The 21,260-nt window shown below is 43.0% G+C and overlaps 1 protein-coding gene across 3 annotated transcripts in view; it reads left to right on the top strand.

Annotated features, from left to right (window-relative positions):
* Window positions 1-15,002, top strand: part of GJC1 (gap junction protein gamma 1) — a 40,261-nt gene extending 25,259 nt beyond the window's left edge. For 2 of the 3 annotated variants that reach the window (XM_049636278.1, XM_049636276.1), the window contains exons 2-3: window positions 8,158-8,233; window positions 9,188-15,002. In XM_049636278.1, coding sequence (XP_049492235.1) covers window positions 9,208-10,398 — 1,191 coding nt within the window. In that variant the 5' untranslated portion in view covers window positions 8,158-8,233; window positions 9,188-9,207 and the 3' untranslated portion in view covers window positions 10,399-15,002. Of the gene's footprint in view, window positions 1-810; window positions 1,260-8,157; window positions 8,234-9,187 lie in introns of those variants that run through there. The other variant, XM_049636279.1, reaches the window with a different exon arrangement.
* The last annotated feature ends 6,258 nt before the right edge of the window (window positions 15,003-21,260 follow it).

Genomic DNA, 21,260 nt, shown 5'->3' with positions numbered 1-21,260 from the left:
TTATATGCTTACTGTTTATTCTGTGAGTTATTGAGTGAGCGGTATTGAAATCTCCAACTATTAATTGTGGATTTGTCAATTGTTCTTAGTTCTATCAGTTTTTGCTTCCTCTCTTGAGGCTCTGTTAATATGTGTATAAACATGTGAATTTTTATGTTGTATTGATGAATTGACCCCTTTATCATTGTAAAAGGACCTTTATTTAAGGCTATTCATTGCTCTGAAATAAATTTTTTCTGGCAATATATAGTTACTTCTCCTTCTTAATTAAATTTTTAAATAAAGTTTATTTATTTATATAAAGAATAGGTGGGGGAGGGGTAGAGAGAGAGAATCCCAAGCAGGCTCCACACTGCTAGCACAGAGCCCAATGTGGGGCTCAATTTCCTGAACCGTGAGATCATGACCTGAGCCACCCAGGGGCCCCTCCTCTTTTTTTAAAAAAAAACATGTTCATTTATTTTGAGAGAGAAAGTGAGCAAGCAGGGGAAGGGCAGAGAGACAGAGAGAGAGAATCCTAAGAAGGCTTTGCCTGTCAGCACAGAGCGCGACGTGGGGCTCAATCCCACAAATCTTGAGATCGTGACCTGAGCTGAAATTAAAAGACACTCAGGCATGTCATTTACTCCTTCCTTTTCTTTCTTTCTTTCTCTCTTTCTTTCCTCCTTTCTTTTTCTCCTTCCTTCCTTCCTTCCTATTTATTTTTGAGAGAGACAAAGAATGTGAGTGGGTTAGGAGCAGAGAGAAAGGGAGACACAATCTGAAGCAGGCTCCAGGCTCTGAGCTGTCAGCACAGAGCCCGACACGGGGCTTGAACTCACGAGCTGTGAGATCATGACCTGAGCTGAAGTCAAATGCTCAACGGACTGAGCCACCCAGGTGCCCCTCCTCCTTTCTTTTGATTACTGTTAACATGTTACATCTTTCTCCATAGTTTTGCATTTAATCTCTTTGTGGCTTTATACCTAAAGTGGATTTCTGTGTAGGCAGCATATAGTTAGATCTTGTTTATTTAGTCTGACAATTTCTGCCATTTATTTATTTATTTATTTATTTATTTTAATGTTTATTCATTTTTGAGAGAGAAAGAGAAACAGAGCATGAGCGCGGGAAGGCCAGAGAGAGAGGGAGACACAGAATTTGAAGGAGGCTCCAGGCTCTGAGCTGTCAGCACAGAGCCCAATGCAAGGCTCGAACTCATGAACTGCGAGATCATGACCTGAACCAAAGTCAGGCACTTAACCAACTGAGCCATCCAGGTGCCCCAATTTCTGCCTTTTAATTGAATATTTAGCCTGTTTACATTTAATGTGATTGTTGATGTCATAGGGTTTAAATCCACCATCCTCCTGTTTATTCTCTTTCTCTCATTTATTTTTATGATTGCATAGTATGTCCTTCATTGGTTTATTAGCTGTAACATTGTTTTGTTATTTTAATAGTTGATTTTGGGTTTACTACAGCCATCTTTAAGTTATTACAGTCTACTTTCAATATTAAATCACTTCTTGTATTATATGATAACCTTACAACAGTATATTTCCATTTCCTTTCTCTCTGCTTTTTGTGATATTGTTTTTACTTCTATTGTTTTACTACTTTTACTTCTATGTAAAAGAAGTGTGATAATAAATATAAATTCCAGGGGCTCCTGGCTGGTGCAGTTGATGGAGTATGGGACTTTTGATCTCGGGGTTGTGAGTTCAAGCCCCACATTGGGTGTGGAGATGACTTAAAAATAATTTTTTTTAAGAAAGAAAGATCACTCCTACAATAATTAGTTGTTGCCATTTTTACTTTAAACAGCCAGTTATCTTTAAAAAATTTTTTTTTGTTTTTAATACAGCACATGTAAGCAAGGGAGGGGGCAGAGAGAGAGAGAGAGAATAAGAATCTCAAGCGGGCTCCAGGCTCTATCCCACAACCCTGAGATCATGACCTGAGCCGAAATCAAGAGCTGGATGTTCTTGTCGGGAGACAACTAGGGAGAAAGCATATGGTTTTCTGAAAGGTGTTGAACAGAGATTAAAAACAAAAACTTTGAAGTGAAAATTACTAATTTCTAGTCCAGTGTTTTACCTGACACCTCACTCCATACAACAGCCCATTTTCTGCTTAAACTGTCCTGTGAACCAAGCAACGTTCATTGCCTCATGAGGCTGCTTATTCTTTTTATGGACAGGCTGATGCAGTGGGAATTTGTTTTCTAGGAGAAAAAAGTGGAGAGATTGTAATAAGTATAAAGCAGGTCCCATAGGAATGCATTTATTCATGTTTGTCAAACATTTATTTAACACTTAAAATGTGCCAGTTATTGCTAGAAGCTAGGGAAGCAGAGGTGAAAGACACAACATCTAGGGGCTCCCAGTCTGATGCAGTGACAAACCCAAAAGTTGCAGCAGCGTTGGGAGTGATGGTGCTTGCCTTGAGGTCTGGCACAGCTCTTAGCTCCGTGTATGTCCACCATTTGACTGTCTCCCCTTGTACAGGACACTGGCACATCAGACCCGGTGTCTACTGAATGGAGTTTATACCAACTTCTCTTGTCCCTATTCTCAATGCCCGAGTAAGTAATTAAACTTATAAACTTATTAAATAAGTAATTAAACCATTTCTGTTGGAGATACCACTTTTCTAGTTTTATTCTTCCTTCCCAACTGCCAAGAAACCTGAGTTCTTTTTGTTTGACTTTGAGTTCATTCTGCACATAAGATCTTAAACTCTGAAATTTCCCCTTTTGATCTTTGTGAATTTTTTTATTAAAAAAGTTTTTTTTAATGTTTATTTTTGAGAGAAAGAGCACGAGCAGGGGAGGGGCAGAGAGAGAGAGAGAGAGAGAAAGAGAGAAAGAGAATCTCAAGCAGGCTCCAGGCTCTGAGCTGTCAGCAGAGAGCCCAACACAGAGCTCGAACTCAAAAACCGTGAGATCATGACCTGAGCCAAAGTCGGACACACTTAACTGACTGAGCCACCCAGGCGCCCCGATCTTTGTGAATTTATTCGGATCCCATGGATTGAGCCACCCCGGCGCCCCAAACACTTTAATAACTGTATGATCTTAGGCAATTTTGTAACCTTTCTAGATCTCATTTCTTCATCTTGAGAAGAGATCTAATCATGTGATCTACCTCCTGGGATAATCCAAATAATATGCTTTGTATTTAATCTTCAAAAATCCTATGAGTTCTGTTCTACAGAAAAATGTGGTAAACTTTGGATCCTGTTAGGGTATAACTGTAGAAAACTTTAAATACAAAGAATTTGGGAGGGAATTATGTAATTTATTACCATGTTTATGCCAACTAATTTTTAAAATTCTGTTTTCTAGTACAAGACAAGGTAGATTTGTAACCTTAGTTATTTGGAAAACGGGCTAAAAATAACACATTTGGTTTGTGTCCAATAAATGTTATATAAGCAAACATTTTTTTTCAGTGTGTGTTATTTTGTTTGTGTGAATCCTTTTGAATTATGGGCTACCATGAATTGTAGTATTCTTTACTTAACAAGTCATCCTAGAAGGAATAGTTTTTCCACCTTTGAATTTATTCAAGAAATTGACTGATGTGACTATATAGAAACAAAATTTGAGGGACACCTAGGTGGCTCAGTCAGTTAAGCTTCAGACTCTTGATCTTGGCTCAGGTCATGATCTCAACAATTTGTGAGATAGAGCCCCACATCAGGCTCCGTGCTAACAGCCAAGAGCCTGCTTGGAATTCTCTCCCCACCTCCCTCTCTGCCTCTTCCCTGCTCGCATTCTCCTTCTCTCTCAAAATAAATGAACGTTTAAAAAAAATAAAAATTAAAGGAAGACAATAAAGTGAAGTGTTATGTTAAATGCCAAATGATTAATGTCTATACTGTATTAAAATATATTCTGCATGGGGTGCCTGGGTGGCTCAGTTAAGCATTCGACTTCAGCTCAGGTCATGATCTCACGGCTCCTGAGTTCAAGCCCTGCGTTGGGCTGTGTGCTGACAGCTTGGAGCCTGGAAGCCTGCTTTGGATTCTGTGTCTCCCTCTCTCTTTCTCTGTCAAAAATAAACATTAAAAAAAATTTTTTAATAAAAAAAGAATATATTCTACAAATACATGGGCAAAAGGCTAGAAATAGTCCATGAAGTGGGGAAGGATATGGGGGAAGTATGTCTTGGTATATTAAAAACATAAATTGGGGGTGCCTGGGTGGCTCAGTTGGTTAAGCATCCGACTTCAGCTCAGGTCACGATCTCACAGTCTGTGAGTTCGAGCCCCGCGTCGGGCTCTGGGCTGATGGTTCAGAGCCTGGAGCCTGCTTCAGATTCTGTGTCTCCCTCTCTCTCTGACCCTCCCCCGTTCATGCTCTGTCTCTCTCTGTCTCAAAAATAAATAAACATTTAAAAAAAATAAAAAAACATAAATTGAGGGGCGCTTGGCTGGTAGACTGTGCGACTCTTGATCTTGGGGTTGTAAGTTTGAGCCTCATGTTGGGAAAGAGATTACTTAAAAAATCTTTAAGAAAAACGCACAGTGGCGCCTGGCAGGTTCAAAGGTTGAGCCTCATGTTGGGAAAGAGATTACTTAAAAAATCTTTAAGAAAAACGCACAGTGGCGCCTGGCAGGTTCAGTCGCTTAAGCGTCTGACTTTGGCTCAGGTCAGGTCATGATCTCACGGTTCGTGGGTTTGAGCCCTGCCTGGGGTTCTCTGTCTCCCCCTCTCTCTGCCCCTCCCCTGTTCATGATCTGTCTCTCAAAAATGGATATTTAAAAAAAAAATTTTTTTTTCAAGTTGGATGACAGTGCAAAGCAAGAGCCATGCAGATTTACATTTCCTGTGACCTAATAATACTGCTTCCTAGAATTTGTCTATAGATAAATTCAACCAAAGCATGAAGAATATATTTTTTCAGGAGGATAATAAGTACATATGTACATGTAAATCAATTGGGCTTTCTTAGAAAAAACATTTAACAGCTTGCCATCCCCCTCCTGTTGTGCTCCCATGTGCTCCACTCGTGCTCCACTCATCCTGTGCTCCCATGGCACTTGCTTTAAAAGATGAAGTATGGAAATGATTTTTATGTTTCCATGAGAGCCATTCACAGAGTAATTGCACACACTCACTCTCCATTCTGTATTCATGTCTGTTTGCTGAAAAAGGGAAGTCAGAGAAGATTATGTCCTGAATTTTAGGTTTCTGATAGCAGAGCAAAAAATGGTTCAGAAGAAAGGGAACTGTAGTGGAACATTTTTAAAGAAAGAAAATTTCCCATTACCCATTTTATGAGATGCTGGAGTTAAGTTACTAAACACATCACATATACTGAAGGTATGGGTACAGGGTACTGTGGCATTTGTGATTGCCCTTGGGAAGCCAGGTTCTTAGGGTTCAACATTTTCCAAGTCTAGACTATATCTTAACCAGTGTACAGTGCCTACTTCTATATGTGTATAAATTGCTGCTTTATAAGCTGTGAAGGACATAGGACTAATTCCTCCTCCCCCCAGAAAAGGTAGATTATTATATGAGATGCTGAACCGTTGAGAACTCTTTCATCACATTAATTGCTAAAAAGATACTTGTCTTTGGTATGGAGAGAGGTGTAGGGGAGGAGTTTTCTAACAGTTACACTGTGATTTTGACTAATTGGAGTAAATCGAACTTCAGGCTTTAGGGAAAATGCTTTAAATGTGGTGTTTGGAAAAATCTGAGTCTGAACTTGGGGGTGTGAATCATTACAGGAGTTGTGTTAGAAACTTGACTGTGTCACCATTTAAAGATTGCATATTACTCTTGTGGTTTTATAACTTGTGTATTCAGTGAGAGTAGTGGTAAAATGCTTGGGTGGTCAGATTCTGCATGTAATCTTGATACTTCCATGTTCTGTAGGTGCCTGTACTATCTGTCTTTTTTTTTTAAGTTTATTTATTTTGATAGTGCAGAAAAGGGGCGGAATGAGAGGGAGAGAGAGAATCCCAAGCAGGCTCTGCACTGTTAGCACAGAGACCTACTTGGGACTCAGACCCACAAACCATGAGATCATGACCTGAGCTGAAACCAAGAGTCAGACACTCAACCGACGGAGTCACCCAGGCACCCCTTTTCTTAGTTTTTCATTGACGTTTTGGAAAATTTTCCAGGTTTTTTCCCAATATCTTATCCCCATCACCACCAGTTTTTCTTATTAAATTACTACGAACACATAACACTTAGAGATTGTTTTAAATTTATTAAATTAAATGATAGCAAATGAACAAAGTTGGCACTTTATGGATGACTCCTGGCCATGACTATTCAAAGTTGGCAGAACTTGATAAGAAGTAATAATGTGGGGGGCTCCTGAGTGGTTCAGTTGGTTAATAAGCGTCTGAGTTCGGCTCAGGTCATGATCTCATGGTTCATGAATTGCAGCCACACATCAGGCATTACGCTGGCAGTGCAGAGCCTGCTTGGGATTCTCTTTCTGCCTGTCTCTGCTCCTTCCCCACTTGTGCTTTCTCTCTCTCTCCCAAATAAACTTTAACACACACACACACACACACACACACACACACACACTAATTTGTCCTGGTTTTATTTTGAGAGACCGAGTATGTATGAGAGGGGGAGGCACAGAGAGAGGGAGAGACAGAATCCTAAGCAGGCTGCACACTTTCAGCACAGAGAGCCCCAGTGGGGCTTCAACTCACGAACTGTGAGATCGTGACCGAACCGAAGTCACACACTTAACTGACTGAGCCACTCAGGCGCTCCCCGCAAGATTTTATTTTAAAGTAATCTCTACACCCAGTGTAGGGCTTGAACCCAAAACCCCGAGATCAAGAGTCACATGCTCCACTGAGTCAGCCAGGCACCCCGGTGTTATTATTTTTTTAAAATCACAGTACAGATGCAGGTGTTTTCTTTCCGTGAGCAGTTTCTTTGTGTGAAGCTGTAAATCACCTCCAGTGTATTCAAGTGTCCCAGTGACTGAGATCCAGCTGTTGGGTGTTTTAACTAAACAGCTTGCTCATTGTTGGCCATTCAAATCCCAGTGAGAGGTATTAGCTGCTCCAGGGAATAGAACGGGAATAGAGCATCCAGGGTGAAGATTTTCGCAAGGCCTTTAGTGACCCAGCTTAAATTTGTTGAGATTTTTCTGCTTTGGCTTTTTCCTATAGGTGCCAGAGTTGATCTGCTTCAGATTTTCATGAATGACTCATCTTCCTGTCGTGTTTTCTTTTCTTTCTTTTTAAATTTTTTTTTTTTCAACGTTTTTAATTTATTTTTGGGACAGAGAGAGACAGAGCATGAACGGGGGAGGGGCAGAGAGAGAGGGAGACACAGAATCGGAAATAGGCTCCAGGCTCCGAGCCATCAGCCCAGAGCCGGACGCGGGGCTCGAACTCACGGACCGCGAGATCGTGACCTGGCTGAAGTCGGACGTTCAACCAACTGCGCCACCCAGGCGCCCCTCTTTTCTTTCTTTAAAAAAAAAAAAAATGTTTTTAGTGTTAGTTTATTATTGAGAGAGAGAAAGAGCATGAGCATGGGAGGGGCAGAGAGAGGGGGAGACACAGAATCTGAAGCAGGCTCCAGGCTCTGTGCACAAAGCCTGATGTGGGGCTCAAACTCACAAACCACGAGATCATGACCTGAGCCGAAGTCGGACGCTTAACCAACTGAGCCACCCAGGCACTCTATCCTGTCGTCGTATTTTCTTAGACTACAATAACTTAATCTTTGGGTCACTTTAAACATAGTTTCTCCTACGGGGCGCCTGGGTGGCGCAGTCGGTTAAGCGTCCGACTTCAGCCAGGTCACGATCTCACGGTCCGTGAGTTCGAGCCCCGCGTCGGGCTCTGGGCTGATGGCTCGGAGCCTGGAGCCTGTTTCCGATTCTGTGTCTCCCTCTCTCTCTCTGCCCCTCCCCCGTTCATGCTCTGTCTCTCTCTGTCCCAAAAATAAATAAAAAACGTTGAAAAAAAAAATTAAAAAAAAAAAAAAACATAGTTTCTCCTATCACATGTATTGGGAGGAATATACGGAGGTATTCAAACTCAAGCATGTTTCTTCCTCATGCTGATGAATTCCTCTGCTCCATAGAAAACTTGTTTCTTCCTGAAAATGGCATTTTAATGATTATTTTCTGTAGGAGGAAGCTTGTGACCTTCACTTGTCTTTTTTCCTTCCAGAGGGAATCTGGAAAAGTTATAAGCAAAACATCATTTCTCTAAGAAAATTCTGGATAACAGAAGTTCTGAGTAACAGGTAAAGTATATTTAAACTTCTTGGGATGCTGATGGTCACCTATAATCTACAAAAGTAAACTGGAAGTGGGAAGAAGAGAAGAAGGAGAGAGAAGTGTGCTTTGTGTCAGCGGTTGCGTTAGGAATTGTATATACATCATCTCATTTAGATGATTGTTACCCAGATGCTGGGCGTATAGATCTAAGAATCTCAGAATAAAACTGCCCTTCAAAATGCTGTTTTGAATGGATTTGCCTATGGATTGGATTTAATGTCCTCACACCACAGTTTGCAAACGTAAATCTACCATAAACCAAATACAGCAGTACACAGAATCCTGGAATCTGCTATCCTGTGCAGTCTAGCCAGTTCCTAGTCTTCCTAGCTCCTTTCTGTCTTTTGTTTTAGTTCTTGATCATTGCCAGTTACTGCAGCTGTATCATCTCCTTAATTCTTTTTAATACTTTGTCACCAGGTCCAAAATTTAAATTTCCTAATAAGGTACCTCTTCACAATGGGGTCCAACCCAAGTGTCCCCATTATGTTCTCGGTGAGAGTCTTACCATGACTGGAAAGAATAGCTACACCTCTCACTATTTCCTTATTTATATCTCACAGAGAAGTTTATGAAATAATAGTATGCATAAAGAATCTAGTATGCTGGGTCTGAGAAACACATCTCAGATGTTAGCTACAATTTTACCTTTGGAACTAGGGAAGACATGAAAGCTAACCAGACTTCTAGGATTCTGTAGGTCCAAAGATGTGCTCATAGACTGAGGTGAATTGTCCTTCCTGGGGTAGTAGAGAGTGAGATGCTCTTTATTCTAATTAGCACTCTGGCATGAGCCTTGAAGTTAGATTTCAAGTATTCAAAAAAGTAGTTCCTAGAGATACCATCAAAAAATTAAGTTGTTCAGATTTTTGTATTTGTTGATTTTCCTTTGACATTTTTCATTTTTCCATTTTTATCAGGGCAAACCAATTCCATCACCATGAGTTGGAGCTTCCTGACTCGCCTGCTAGAGGAGATCCACAACCATTCCACATTCGTGGGGAAGATCTGGCTCACTGTACTGATTGTCTTCCGGATTGTCCTTACAGCTGTAGGAGGAGAATCCATCTATTATGATGAGCAAAGCAAATTTGTGTGCAACACAGAGCAGCCAGGCTGTGAGAATGTCTGCTATGACGCCTTCGCACCCCTCTCCCATGTGCGCTTCTGGGTATTCCAGATCATTTTGGTGGCAACCCCCTCGGTGATGTACCTGGGCTACGCCATTCATAAGATTGCCAAGATGGAGCATGGCGAAGCAGACAAGAAAACAGCTCGGAGCAAACCCTATGCAATGCGTTGGAAACAGCACCGGGCTCTGGAAGAAACAGAAGAGGACCATGAGGAGGATCCCATGATGTATCCGGAAATGGAATTGGAAAGTGAAAAAGAAAATAAAGAGCAGAACCAACCTAAACCCAAGCACGATGGCCGCCGACGGATTCGGGAGGACGGGCTTATGAAAATCTACGTGCTGCAGTTGCTGGCAAGGACCGTGTTTGAGGTGGGTTTTCTGATAGGGCAGTATTTTCTGTATGGCTTCCAAGTCCACCCATTTTATGTGTGCAGCAGACTTCCTTGCCCTCATAAGATAGACTGCTTTATTTCGAGACCCACTGAAAAGACCATCTTCCTTCTGATAATGTATGGTGTTACAGGCCTTTGCCTATTGCTTAACATTTGGGAGATGCTTCATTTAGGGTTCGGGACAATTCGAGACTCACTAAACAGTAAAAGGAGGGAAGTGGAAGATCCGGGTGCTTATAATTATCCCTTCACTTGGAATACACCATCTGCTCCCCCTGGCTATAACATTGCCGTCAAACCAGATCAAATCCAGTACACCGAACTGTCCAACGCTAAGATTGCCTACAAGCAAAACAAGGCCAACATCGCCCAGGAACAACAGTACGGCAGCCATGAGGAGAACCTCCCAGCTGACCTGGAGACTCTGCAGCGGGAGATCAAAATGGCTCAGGAGCGCTTGGATCTAGCAATCCAGGCCTACAGTCACCAAAACAACCCTCATGGTCCCCGGGAAAAAAAAGCCAAAGTGGGGTCCAAAGCTGGGTCCAACAAGAGCAGTGCTAGTAGCAAATCAGGGGATGGAAAGACCTCCGTCTGGATTTAATCTTGGCTGGGATTAAAACTTGTGCTCTTCCATAGTCCGTGGTAAGCAGCGGCTCACTGAATAATGGCCTCCGTGGAGTAAACATTTGGCTCTGGTTATCTTCAGGGATGCTGTTGGCTCATGATCCACGCTCAGGGGACAATGAAAGCGGGGCTGGGACAAGGGGGAGAAAAGGGGAAACACCGTGTTCGTGGGCACATATTTCAGCAATAATACTGTTACAGAACTTTACATTTGTGTCTTCCAGATCTGGAAAAAAACAGATATATTTAAATCATTCTTGTTGAAAAGTTTTTGTATGTACAGTATTATGGTACATTTTTTTAGTATGAGTACTTTTTTTTGTATTTGTATATTGGACCGCTGTAGTTACACTTTTATATTAAAGGAAAAAAAATCCTTAAGGTAATGCCTATTAGGCCAGTGTTATTACTTTGTTCAGCAAATTCCACCCTGGGTTTAAAGTTTTAATAGATGCTACACCTAATAAAAGTGCCTCTCGTGTTGCAGGGAAGATTTCGGATATGTCAGGAGCCGGAGGAGGAAGCATCAATTTTCAATCTTGGAAAGAAAGTCCACAGTAGAAGGAGGCTGAGATCTTTTCTCCTTTACTTAAGAAATCTTTGAATCTCATTCACCTACCCCCACCTATATCCAATCTTTGAAAACCTGTTTGTATTTTCAAAGGATATAAATGATTAACTGCAGGATTCGTTTAATTATCAAGCATTGCCAGCATATGCCTCGAAGGTGTGTACATAATTTAAGTTCTCCCAAAAGGCTGATACACAAAAGTGTCCTCAGTCTGGTAGCAGCGTGGAGACCCTGACCAGAGGTGTTCCTAAGATTCCTCTATTGCAAAGCCATGCCTGGAAAATGAGCCCTACTACAATGTTTAGTTGTGGACCTATTTGATTTGCCTTAAATCTCTATCCAGAAACCTGCCTTTCTGGTTTCTTAAGAAACCAATGGTGGATATTTTCTTTGGATGTTAACATTAGAAATAAAAAAAATTCTCGGCTAAAAATACTCAGAGCCATTTGTATTGCCTGTGGCAGAAGGCCTAAATCCAAATTCCTTATTTTTTTGTAATTTGCTGCGTAACTTTTATAATTTCTGTACTTCTGCCAATGTAGATTTCTTTCTGTATAGAAGACCAGTCAGAATGGGGATTCTATCTGTAAATAGACCTAAAGAGAATTTCAGAATTTATTCCCTCAAGGCATATCTATTTGTTAATGACAAGCATTGATGTTCACATAACACTTACAATTTGCAGTATTTTATTGATGTTTTCAGTCCTGTATTCTGTGGGAGAGCTTTGCTCTCCCAGCCCATTCACATCGTTTGTCTTACAGTTTATGAGCTTGTAAGCAAGAGCTTGGTAAGGATGTAAAGGAAGGGGCCTTTGTTTCCCATGGAGCTTTTCGGTTTGAGTGTCTCACTGTTTTCTAATAGAAAGCAAGCCACCTCTGACTTTGAAATTGCAAAAGTATTCTTTTTTAGGTCTTAATTTTAAAATGTCCATTCTTTATTATTTAGGAGAATCCTGGAACAGCACCCTTTGGGCATTTCTTTTTCATTTCTTTCTTTGTTCTACTCAGAAAATTTCAGCTTCTAGCCATCCATTAATTTTTTTTGCCCTTTTTTTTTTTCTTAATCTATAAATTTTAGCCTAGAGAAGTTCCTTATAATCTCTAAACACCTTAATCAGAAAGTAAACTCAGGAGAGACTGAAGGGGAATTTCAGAAAACAATAGACCTGACATGTCCTGGATCATTAGCAGACTCGTGCAGTTTCCTTCATACCAAGTGTTTTATAAAGAAATTCAAGTGCTTATTAGAAAACAAGCAAGCTTTTGAACACCTAAGCTTATTTAAGATGAAGATCTCTCAGTCCCCTCTGGTGTCACTAGAGATTCAAGGAAATTTCTTAACCAAAGGACAGAAGATACATACACACTCAATGCACATCTACACAGAGCCTGAAGGAGACAATGGCTTCACCAGAGGAAAGGCTGGGGGCTCGAGAGTGACAGAGAGGACAGGAGTCAAGCAGAAATGCCAGGCAAAGACGTGTGATGCCAGAAGCGTCTACTTAGTTCCTACAAACAGTGCCCTCGGTGTTTCCTCTTGGCTTGTTCCGATGAAAATGTTATTTTGTGTCTGGATAATTCTTCCAATATCTTAAAGTATATAGAAAAATATTCTAAGTCACTTCACATGTGCGAGTCTACTCTCTCACCAAAGTTTTAGCTATGACATAGAGTTCCCAACTCTCACTGCTTTCTTGGTACATTTCTTCAGCCTTTGAACCATGGGAGTTTGCCAAAGCCATTTCCCCATAATGGCATGTCATGGACCTCCATTAGGAAAATGGCCCTATCAGTGTCTAGCTTAACCCATGAATTGGGATCGAATCTATAAACATATCATTCTGGTTATTCTGGAACTTACAGGTATTAGTATAAAAAGCCTGTCCGCAGGTTGTTTTTTTTTCCCCTATCAAAATTGTATTCCTTGGAATTGCCATAAAGTCATGTCTGTCCTATGACATTTGCTTCTCTAAATAGTTGAGTGCTTAGTCCTAGAACCAGGATATGGTCAATATGTTTATATTTCTTAATATACTATTGGATCTATTCCGATGTGTTTTTTGCTCATTTGTGTTAAAATGTATTACCAGGAGAGATTTATAAAACAGGCTTTTTTCTTAATTCAAATTTGAAGGGAGAATTAGATAACATTTTCTCCTAAAGAAGTCTTAATGTTCACTTTGTGGCTTCATCTTTGCCTTATGACTTAGTTTTTCCTGTTTCTATATTTGCTCATTGAAAGCCACAAATATGTTATCTCATTTGAAGCCCGTTTTTCTGGGGATTTTCCTTGACTAATCTGCAAAAAACTACTTTTGATAAAAATGAACTTTGTGGTCTAAAATGGTTTTCACAGCCCTGACAACTCCCACATATCTGTCTTTTACAAGGACACCTCTGTCTTTAAAGAGAAAAAAAAGTCCTCATTCGGTACCGTAACTCTGTCATTTCTTAATGGTGTAAAATTAAGCAGTTCACCTGACTTTTCCAAGTTTCAGGAGCTACTTCTTGGAAGTGTTATGAAGTAGTTAGAGCCTATGGTAAAAGGTATTCAAAGACCAACTATTTATTGGTCATGTGTCTGAACTTGGGTCTTCAAGACAAAAATAGTTGACAAAACTACACAATGGCAGTAGTAAACCATCCTCCAGTGCTCTTGATCACAGGAGTCTGTGATGGCTTAAAACACTTGGCTTTAAGCAGTTTATACCAAGAATGGACTTAAATGTCATTCCCGTTAGTCATACTGATGCTTTACCCTTTCAGCTTATAAATGTCCATGCTTTATTCCTTCTGTCTCATTTAGGAGACCGTATACCTCTAACATCTACAGTTTGTGATAAATTTTTGGCCAGCTAGCTTGCAGTAAAGGCAAGTATGTTATACTTGAACCTACTTTAAGAAATGCCTTTTTATAAAGGAAGGGTCTTTCTTGACTGAAAGGGACCTGGAAGTCAAAGATACACAGTTGTGGGTCACTTTGATCAGAAGATTCCAGGTATTAGGTTAATTGTATCTGTATAAAATCATGTAATCTCATGAAGAGCCTTACCACCTGAAAATAAGAAAGCCCCAGCGCCTCTACAGTGTAGAGTTTGGAAATAAAAGTTACATTCTGGCCACACATCATGGAGAGATTAAAAGATTTTATTTGTTGCCCCTAATGCAGTTGTGTTGTTTTTAATAATAACGTTAAGTGAGTTTGGTTCATGCACATTCCACCTTAATAGTTATACTTTTTAGAAAGAGGCAATCCAGGGGTGCCTGGGTGCCTCAGTCAGTTGAGTCTCCGACTTCGGCTCAAGTCATGATCTCACAGTCTCTGAGTTCGAGCCCCAGGTCGGGCTCTGTGCTGACAGCTCAGAGTCTGGAGCCTGTTTCTAATTTTGCATCTCCCTCTCTGCCCCTCCCCTGCTCATACTCTGTCTCTCTCTCTCTCTCTCAATAATAAAAAAAAAATTTTTTAAAGAGACAATCCATAGTATTCTAAAATCCAGGAGTCCAAGCAAAAGAAAGTCTTACTCCCATGCAAAGTCCCTACAGAAATAAAAGGAGTAAGTGTTTTACATTTCAAGGTTGGCTTGTTGAACCAGCAAAGACATTGGCTATTTGCTTCCAAGATTGGAAATTTTTCTTTATTGTACTTTCCAATTGTGTTTTCTCTAATAAAGCTCTTACAGAAGTCTCTACCTCAGGCACTAAGTATTAGATACAGTTAGCATATTGATACTGAAAAACTTAGCTAGGACTTCTAGCTTTTTAAGGTAATTGAAATATAATTTTCAACTGTTAACCAGCAATCTAATGTCATGTGTGGTTTGGATGTTGTATGAACAGCTAAGGAATTACCATTCTAGTGCCAAAGATCACTCATTGCTAATTTTGTTCTGTACAGTTAATGTAAAACTTTTATGGTCGGGACAGACTTCTGTGCTCGGGGCCTTGTCTCTAGGAAGATTTGTCAGTTCCAAATGTTTTGTGAGTTCCAAATACAGTTTAGAAGATTCATTTGTGGTCTGTGCGTCTTTTCCCAAACTTGAGAATTCAGCTGCCAGTAAATATCTTATTGAGGATTTTACCCCATTCTTTGTGTAAAATAGTACCTGATGGCTTACTGGTTTGTACAGAAAACCTGATATGAAAATCTCTCCTAGTACATTCACCTGTAAACTGATCTCAGTGGGAATGGATGAGCAGAAAAACTTCCAAGCAGGTGACTTGAGCTCAAAACATGCCCTTGTTCATAGCTGAGTTACACAACTCTTGATTACTGTGGCTACGCGGATTGGCATATTACTGGCATCCTAAATCTGGGAAGGGGATGTGGCCTTGTGTAGGAGGAGTGGGAGGTCTGGAGTCTAAGCACAGAAACTGGGAACACAGCCTGTCTCGCTCCCTGTAGTTCTCAGGGCCTTTTCTCCAAAAGGGGGGCCTTCTGAGAGGGATGTTCCCTGCAGACCCACACTGGTCTTGGTATGGCTAACGTGCCTTTTGGGAAGGAAGTGTGGGAGGGGGTTAGGAGAGGGTAGCATTTATTGCAAAAGTGCCCTGTGTTCACCCCACCCTGGGCCCGGACACAGAAGGCTGGCTGGTAGGTCACGCAAAGAGCGCACCCTCAGCAGCAGAGTGTAAACTGGTCAGCCAGCCATATTTGGTAATAAACTTGTGAGCCGTTCCAAGCTGTTGGAGCAGTGAAGGCACCCTGTTAGTTTTGAAAGTGGATTCTTTGGCAGATTGGCCATCAGAACAGAGACTAATACCTGGAAAAGGTGTCCTCCCTCCTCAAAGTTAAAAATCTTTGCTGTGTGGAGTTTAAAACTATTTCTAAGACTTCTGTGAATCTTAAAGTACAATATTTTTTGGGTTTCTCTCCTTTAGTTACCCCAGATTGGAAGCCTATCACCCACGGGCGTGAAGACTTTCAGAGGTTGAGGCAGAGTGGAGAACAGATCCGGGCCTGCACCCTTGACTCCTTTTCCGGAGGAGTGGGCGGCAGCTGCTGGTGGGGCAGGCAGCGTTGCGGATCTTTGCCGGGTGGACCTTGCTGTACTTGCCGTGTTTTTTCCAGATGTGACCACTGAGCTGCCTGTGTAAGAAGAGACAGGGATGCCTGTTTAAATGTTGGTTCCTTGGACCCTTCTCAGGTCTCCACATTCAGAAGTAAGTTCCCTAGGTGATTCTTAAGAAATCTTTTATTAAGGTATAATTTACATGTAAAATTCACCCTTTTTGTTTAGTAGTTACCAATGCATACAGTTGAGTAGCCGCCCCCAGAAGACACAGAACACTTGCTTCACCCAACAATTTTCCACATGTAATATCACATATTAAGTTTTGAGAACCACTTAGCTTAGGGAAAAGAAAAACTTCAGGAGGCGCCTGGGTAGCTTAGTCGGTTAAGTGTCCGACTTCAGCTCAGATCATGGTCTCGTGGTTCGTGGGTTCGAGCCCCCTGTCTGGTTCTGTGCCGACAGTTTGGAGCCTGCTTCTGATTCTGTGTCTCCCAGTCTCTGCCCCTCCCCCGCTCGCACTCAGTCTCTAAATAAATAAATAAGCAAAGAAACGTTTAAAAAAGAATGGGCCAGGAGAAAAAGGGGAAGAGGGATTATTTTGAATGATCTGTTTCACAGAGGTTTAGACCCTGGCATAGCACATGAGTATCTTCTCTGACAGCCCAGAATGACTGATGGCAGCCTGAGGGGAGGGCTGTAGAGGGATGGGCAGAATAATCCAGAAGTGATGTGCAGGGGGTGGGTGCCGGGAAGCATGTGGTCCTTGACTAACTGTGTGTACGGGAGTTTTCAAACCATGATCCAGTATGGATTCAGGACTTCCTTTCCAGGACTGACCAGTCCCGTGTAAAGAGAAGTATCTCACCTTCTATGTCAGTGAGTTGGTGTCATTACTGAGAAACTTCTCCGCCCTACATCCAATGACATCTTTGAGGAAATCAGAAAGAGGAAGTGACTCAGAAGTGGAAAGTAAGAAAAAGAGAAGATGACATGGTGACAAGCATTCGCCAGCCACTGGTTTTCTGCTGCCCTCTCAATCCTGAGGAGGTAGCACAGCATTTCCTTGCCCTGCCCTTGACACGCCAGGCCTATTTTCAACTAGACTCAGGGATTGTGAAAGAAAACCTAAGGAAGCCCCCTGCTAGAGCCTCGAGGAAAATCTGACCGGATTCCCTCTTTACCCTCGGCCGAACCTTCCACAAGTATCCTTGTCTGCTCTGCTCTCCGGGGCCATCACAGAGGGCATGGCTGGCTGACAGCCTCAAACCCCAGGCAAGGCAGAACCGAGCAACTGTTCATAACCGATTTCCGCGCACAGCCAGTGACCTGAATGGGACCTGACCATGGGGAAAAATGATACAGAACTAAATCGCTTTTTTTTCCCCTCAATTTTATTTTTAGTTTGTGTAGCCCTGTGAAAGTGAAATTTTATCTTTGCACTGGGAACATTAAAAAGCACTGACAGGGAGCCCCTTTGGCCTGGCCCATTTTTCTGAAAGCACGTTGCAGCTGTGGCTTGTGCCCAGCAGGCAGACTGATGTTCGATCCTGTACCCAGGTGCTGTTGACAGCGTTGACAGGACGCGGCCTCTGCAGAATGGTCTGCGCGACGATTTGGGCTCCTCGAGGTGCTTTTAAAGGCAAAATCCTGGAAATAGGGTTGAACGCAAATGGTCAGCGGATTGTTTACTTCACGTTCCAACGGGAAAATGATCGTGGACAGAGGTCTGTGGCACACTCGGCCCCCCTGTCTCGATTATAGACTGGCTTGTGATTATGCTGTTTGATTCCAGTGGCCTGCTTTTGGAGGCTTGTTGGCCGAGAAGAGAGCATGTGGGGTGGGGACCTCTTTTTCTTTTATGTATCTCTTAAGCGGTGAGTGGCCATTCAAGCCAGCTCTGGAGATAGCTGGGAGGAGGAAGGGCCCAGCTTCCAGCATGGGGCATAGGGGGGGTGTTGTGTGGTCAGGAGGAATGTGAAACGCCAGAGCACAGCTAAGAACCGTCGGAGAAGGCTGTGAATAGATCAGCATAAGTTGGCCTGGAATAGATGCCCATTCCCTTTGATTTAGGATTGCCAGATAAAATACAGGATGCCTGGTTAAATTTGAAGTTCAGATCAACAGTGAATCATTTTTTTATGTATTATATCTTATATATGGGAAATCCTGATATATTAAAAATTATTGGGGGGCACCTGGGTGGCTCAGTCGGTTGAGCATCTGACTTCAGCTCAGGTTCGTGGGTTCGAACCACACATCAGGCTCTGCGATGACAGCTTGAAGCCTGGAGCTTGCTTCAGGCTCTGTCTCTCTCTCTCTCTGCCCCTCCCCCTGCTTGTGCTCTCGCTCTCTCTCTCTCAAAAGTAAATAAACATTAAAAAAATCATTTGTTGCTCATCCCAAATTCAAATTTAACTGAGCATCCTGTATTTTTATTTGCTAAAACTAGTAACCCTACCTTGATTGGACTCAGATGTAGATTCTGAGGCCTTGTAACAGAGAGAAGATAGAAAAGGCTTTAGTCAACTATTAGAAAAACTATGAGCATAAACTATGTGCTGAGTCTGAGCCACTTCGTGCAGAAAGATAAGAAATCATGCTCCCGGTACGGAATGCGTTTTGGTCTTCCCTGTTTATAGCCACTCTCCTCTAATGCGAACCGTTTTTTGGTTCTATAATTTTATCCGTAGCAATTTAAATAGCCATGTCAACCCAAACTCAGGCCAGCAGCCAGCCTGCTTTTTTAAAAACTCATTCATCTATCAACCCCACTGCTGGGTCTATCCAAAAGAGTTGAAAGGAGAACCTCAAGGAGATGTTTACACACCCACGTTCATTTCATCATTGTTCACAATATCCAGGAGATGAAAACAGCTCACATGTCTATCGGCAGGTAAATGGATAAAGAAAATACGGTATGGGAGTGCCTGGGTGGCTCAGTCGGTTGGGCGTCTGACTTCGGCTCAGGTCATGATCTCGCGGTTTGTGGGTTCGGGCCCCTCATCGGGCTCTCTGCCGACAGCTTGGAGCCTGGAGCCTGCTTTGGATTCTGTGTCTCCCTCTCTCTCTGCCCCTCCCCCTCCCCCTCCCCTACTCACACTGTCTCTGTCTCTCTCAAAAATAAACCTTAATTTTTTTTTAATTAATAAATAAAAATAAACTACAAATACCATGAGGCACCTGAGTGGCTCACTCAGTTAAACATCCAGCTTTGGCTCAGGTCACAGTCTCATGGTTTGTAAATTTGAACCCCCACATCAGGCTCCTCTCTGGGGGGGAGCCTGTTGAGATTCTCTCTCTTCCTCTCTCTCTGTCCCCCCAACTCACGCCTTCTTTCTCAAAAATAAATAGGCTTTAAAAAAAATAAATAAACACAAATACCATTGCCTGCTGGGTTTTTTTCTTCCTTTGCTTTGTTGGTTATTCTAGTTTAATGACATTTTTTTCTGGTTATAAAGGTCATTACATGCCGTTTATGAAAGACTTGGAAAATCCAGAAACAAAGAGAAAACAAAAGACATCAATAATTGCCCCATCCCTAAAAAGTCATTCTTAACATTGTCTCTTGTTAAAAGCACACATGCATTTATTCACCTTCAAACACATAAAAGTGTGTGGGGCATAAAAATAGCCCACAACCTCCCTACTCAGATAATCCTTGCTGACACTTAAAGGTGATATACACGCACATCTTTAAAAATTAAAATTACCACCCCTAGTGCCTCGGGCATGGAGTGGCCTTCCGCAGTCTCCCCTGTCCCCGGGGGGCCTAGCGTCCCCGTCCCCACCACCCGGAATCACGTGCTGTGACCCGTGAGTGGTCCCCGCCAAGGTTTCCACCAGCCCACAAGTGACAGCATGGCAGCCATGCTCCAGCTGCTCGCTCATGCTCACCCGCGACTATCACTGGCACCCCCGGGATTCCGCCTCCAGTAACAGCTCCCGAACAAGGGCAGAGCGTCCCTGGGAAGCCATCACTGGTGGGCAAGCTTCTCTTTTCGGGAAGTCCACCCTCCTGTCCGTGGCCACCGTGTTGGAGTCCCCAGAACGGCGGGCCCACCTTCCCGGGGGCCAGCGTGGGAGATGGGGGTGGGGGGGACAGCCTCTCCAGCTGCACGATCGCCTGTGACTTGGCTGTGGAAGGCCATGAGGAAGCAGCCCGGTGGCCAGCCTGGCCAAGCCAACAGCAGGCCCCAGACCTGCGTGGCCACCGCCAGCCAGCAAGCGAACTCGGGAGGTTGGGAGGGGAGGCTGGAAGGGGGAGCCACCACTCAGCGTCAATCACGGGACAACCTTCGTCGGTTACAGACCCAAGATTAGAACCCTCCACAGAGAGAACCACCAGGCACAGACCCCACCAGGGGAAGGTGTGCCCTGCGGCCCCTACAGGAAACCCACTGCCCCTGCAGCTTGGCCATTGAGACACCTCCTCGCCCTGAACCCCTGCTTTCCTGCGGACTTTCCTTCAAAACCACCCTCCCAACTTCCTCTTCTCCAGGCTTCAGGAGGCTCTAGACGCATCGGAGCCCCTCCGCTTACCGCGGACTACAGGCTGCAGCAAGCAGAAGCCGCGGGGTTCTTTTCTACCAAAACTGCAGAACCTCAAAAAGGAAGTTGAGAGAACCCCACTCTTTACCGTCCAAACTGCGTGCGAGGCTTCCTGACCCTCTGTAACCGTGTACCTGGCCCCAAGTGGCCAATAAACTCTAGGCAGCCAGTAAATTAAAATGACCAAAATGTAGTAAATGAATGAAAACTAAACATCCCTGTCCCAGCAGTGTTTGTCCCCACGGGTAACCACTGGTCCATTTTTGTGAATTCTCCCACAGTGTTTTCCTGGGCACATAGCAGCTGACATGTCAGGTGCCCGCCCACAAGCACTCCTGCATTGTGGTTTTCATTTACATTTGGGAGTGTTTCTCATGCACGCACTTGTAGACCTACCTCGCTGTTTAAAAAAAAAAGAAAAAAAATTTTTAACGTTTATTTTGGGGAGAGAGAGGGAGACACAGAATCCGAGGCAGGATCCAGGCTCTGAGCTGTCAGCACAGAGCCCAATGCGGGACTCGAACCAACAAACTGTGAGATCGTGACCTGAGCCGAAGTCAGACGCTTAACCGAGTCACCCAGGAGCCCCTGTACCTCGCTGTTTAAATGACCACCAGGCTGGATGGCACAGCTGTGGATGCCTTCAGCTTCCGATTTCCAGCTACCAGTAATGTGGCGTCACCTGCCTCCATGTTGTCAAGAGAAC

Source organism: Panthera uncia, chromosome E1 (assembly GCF_023721935.1).
Source record: "Panthera uncia isolate 11264 chromosome E1, Puncia_PCG_1.0, whole genome shotgun sequence".
Taxonomy (NCBI): Eukaryota; Metazoa; Chordata; class Mammalia; order Carnivora; family Felidae; genus Panthera; species Panthera uncia.
This window is presented reverse-complemented; position numbering and strand designations above follow the sequence as displayed.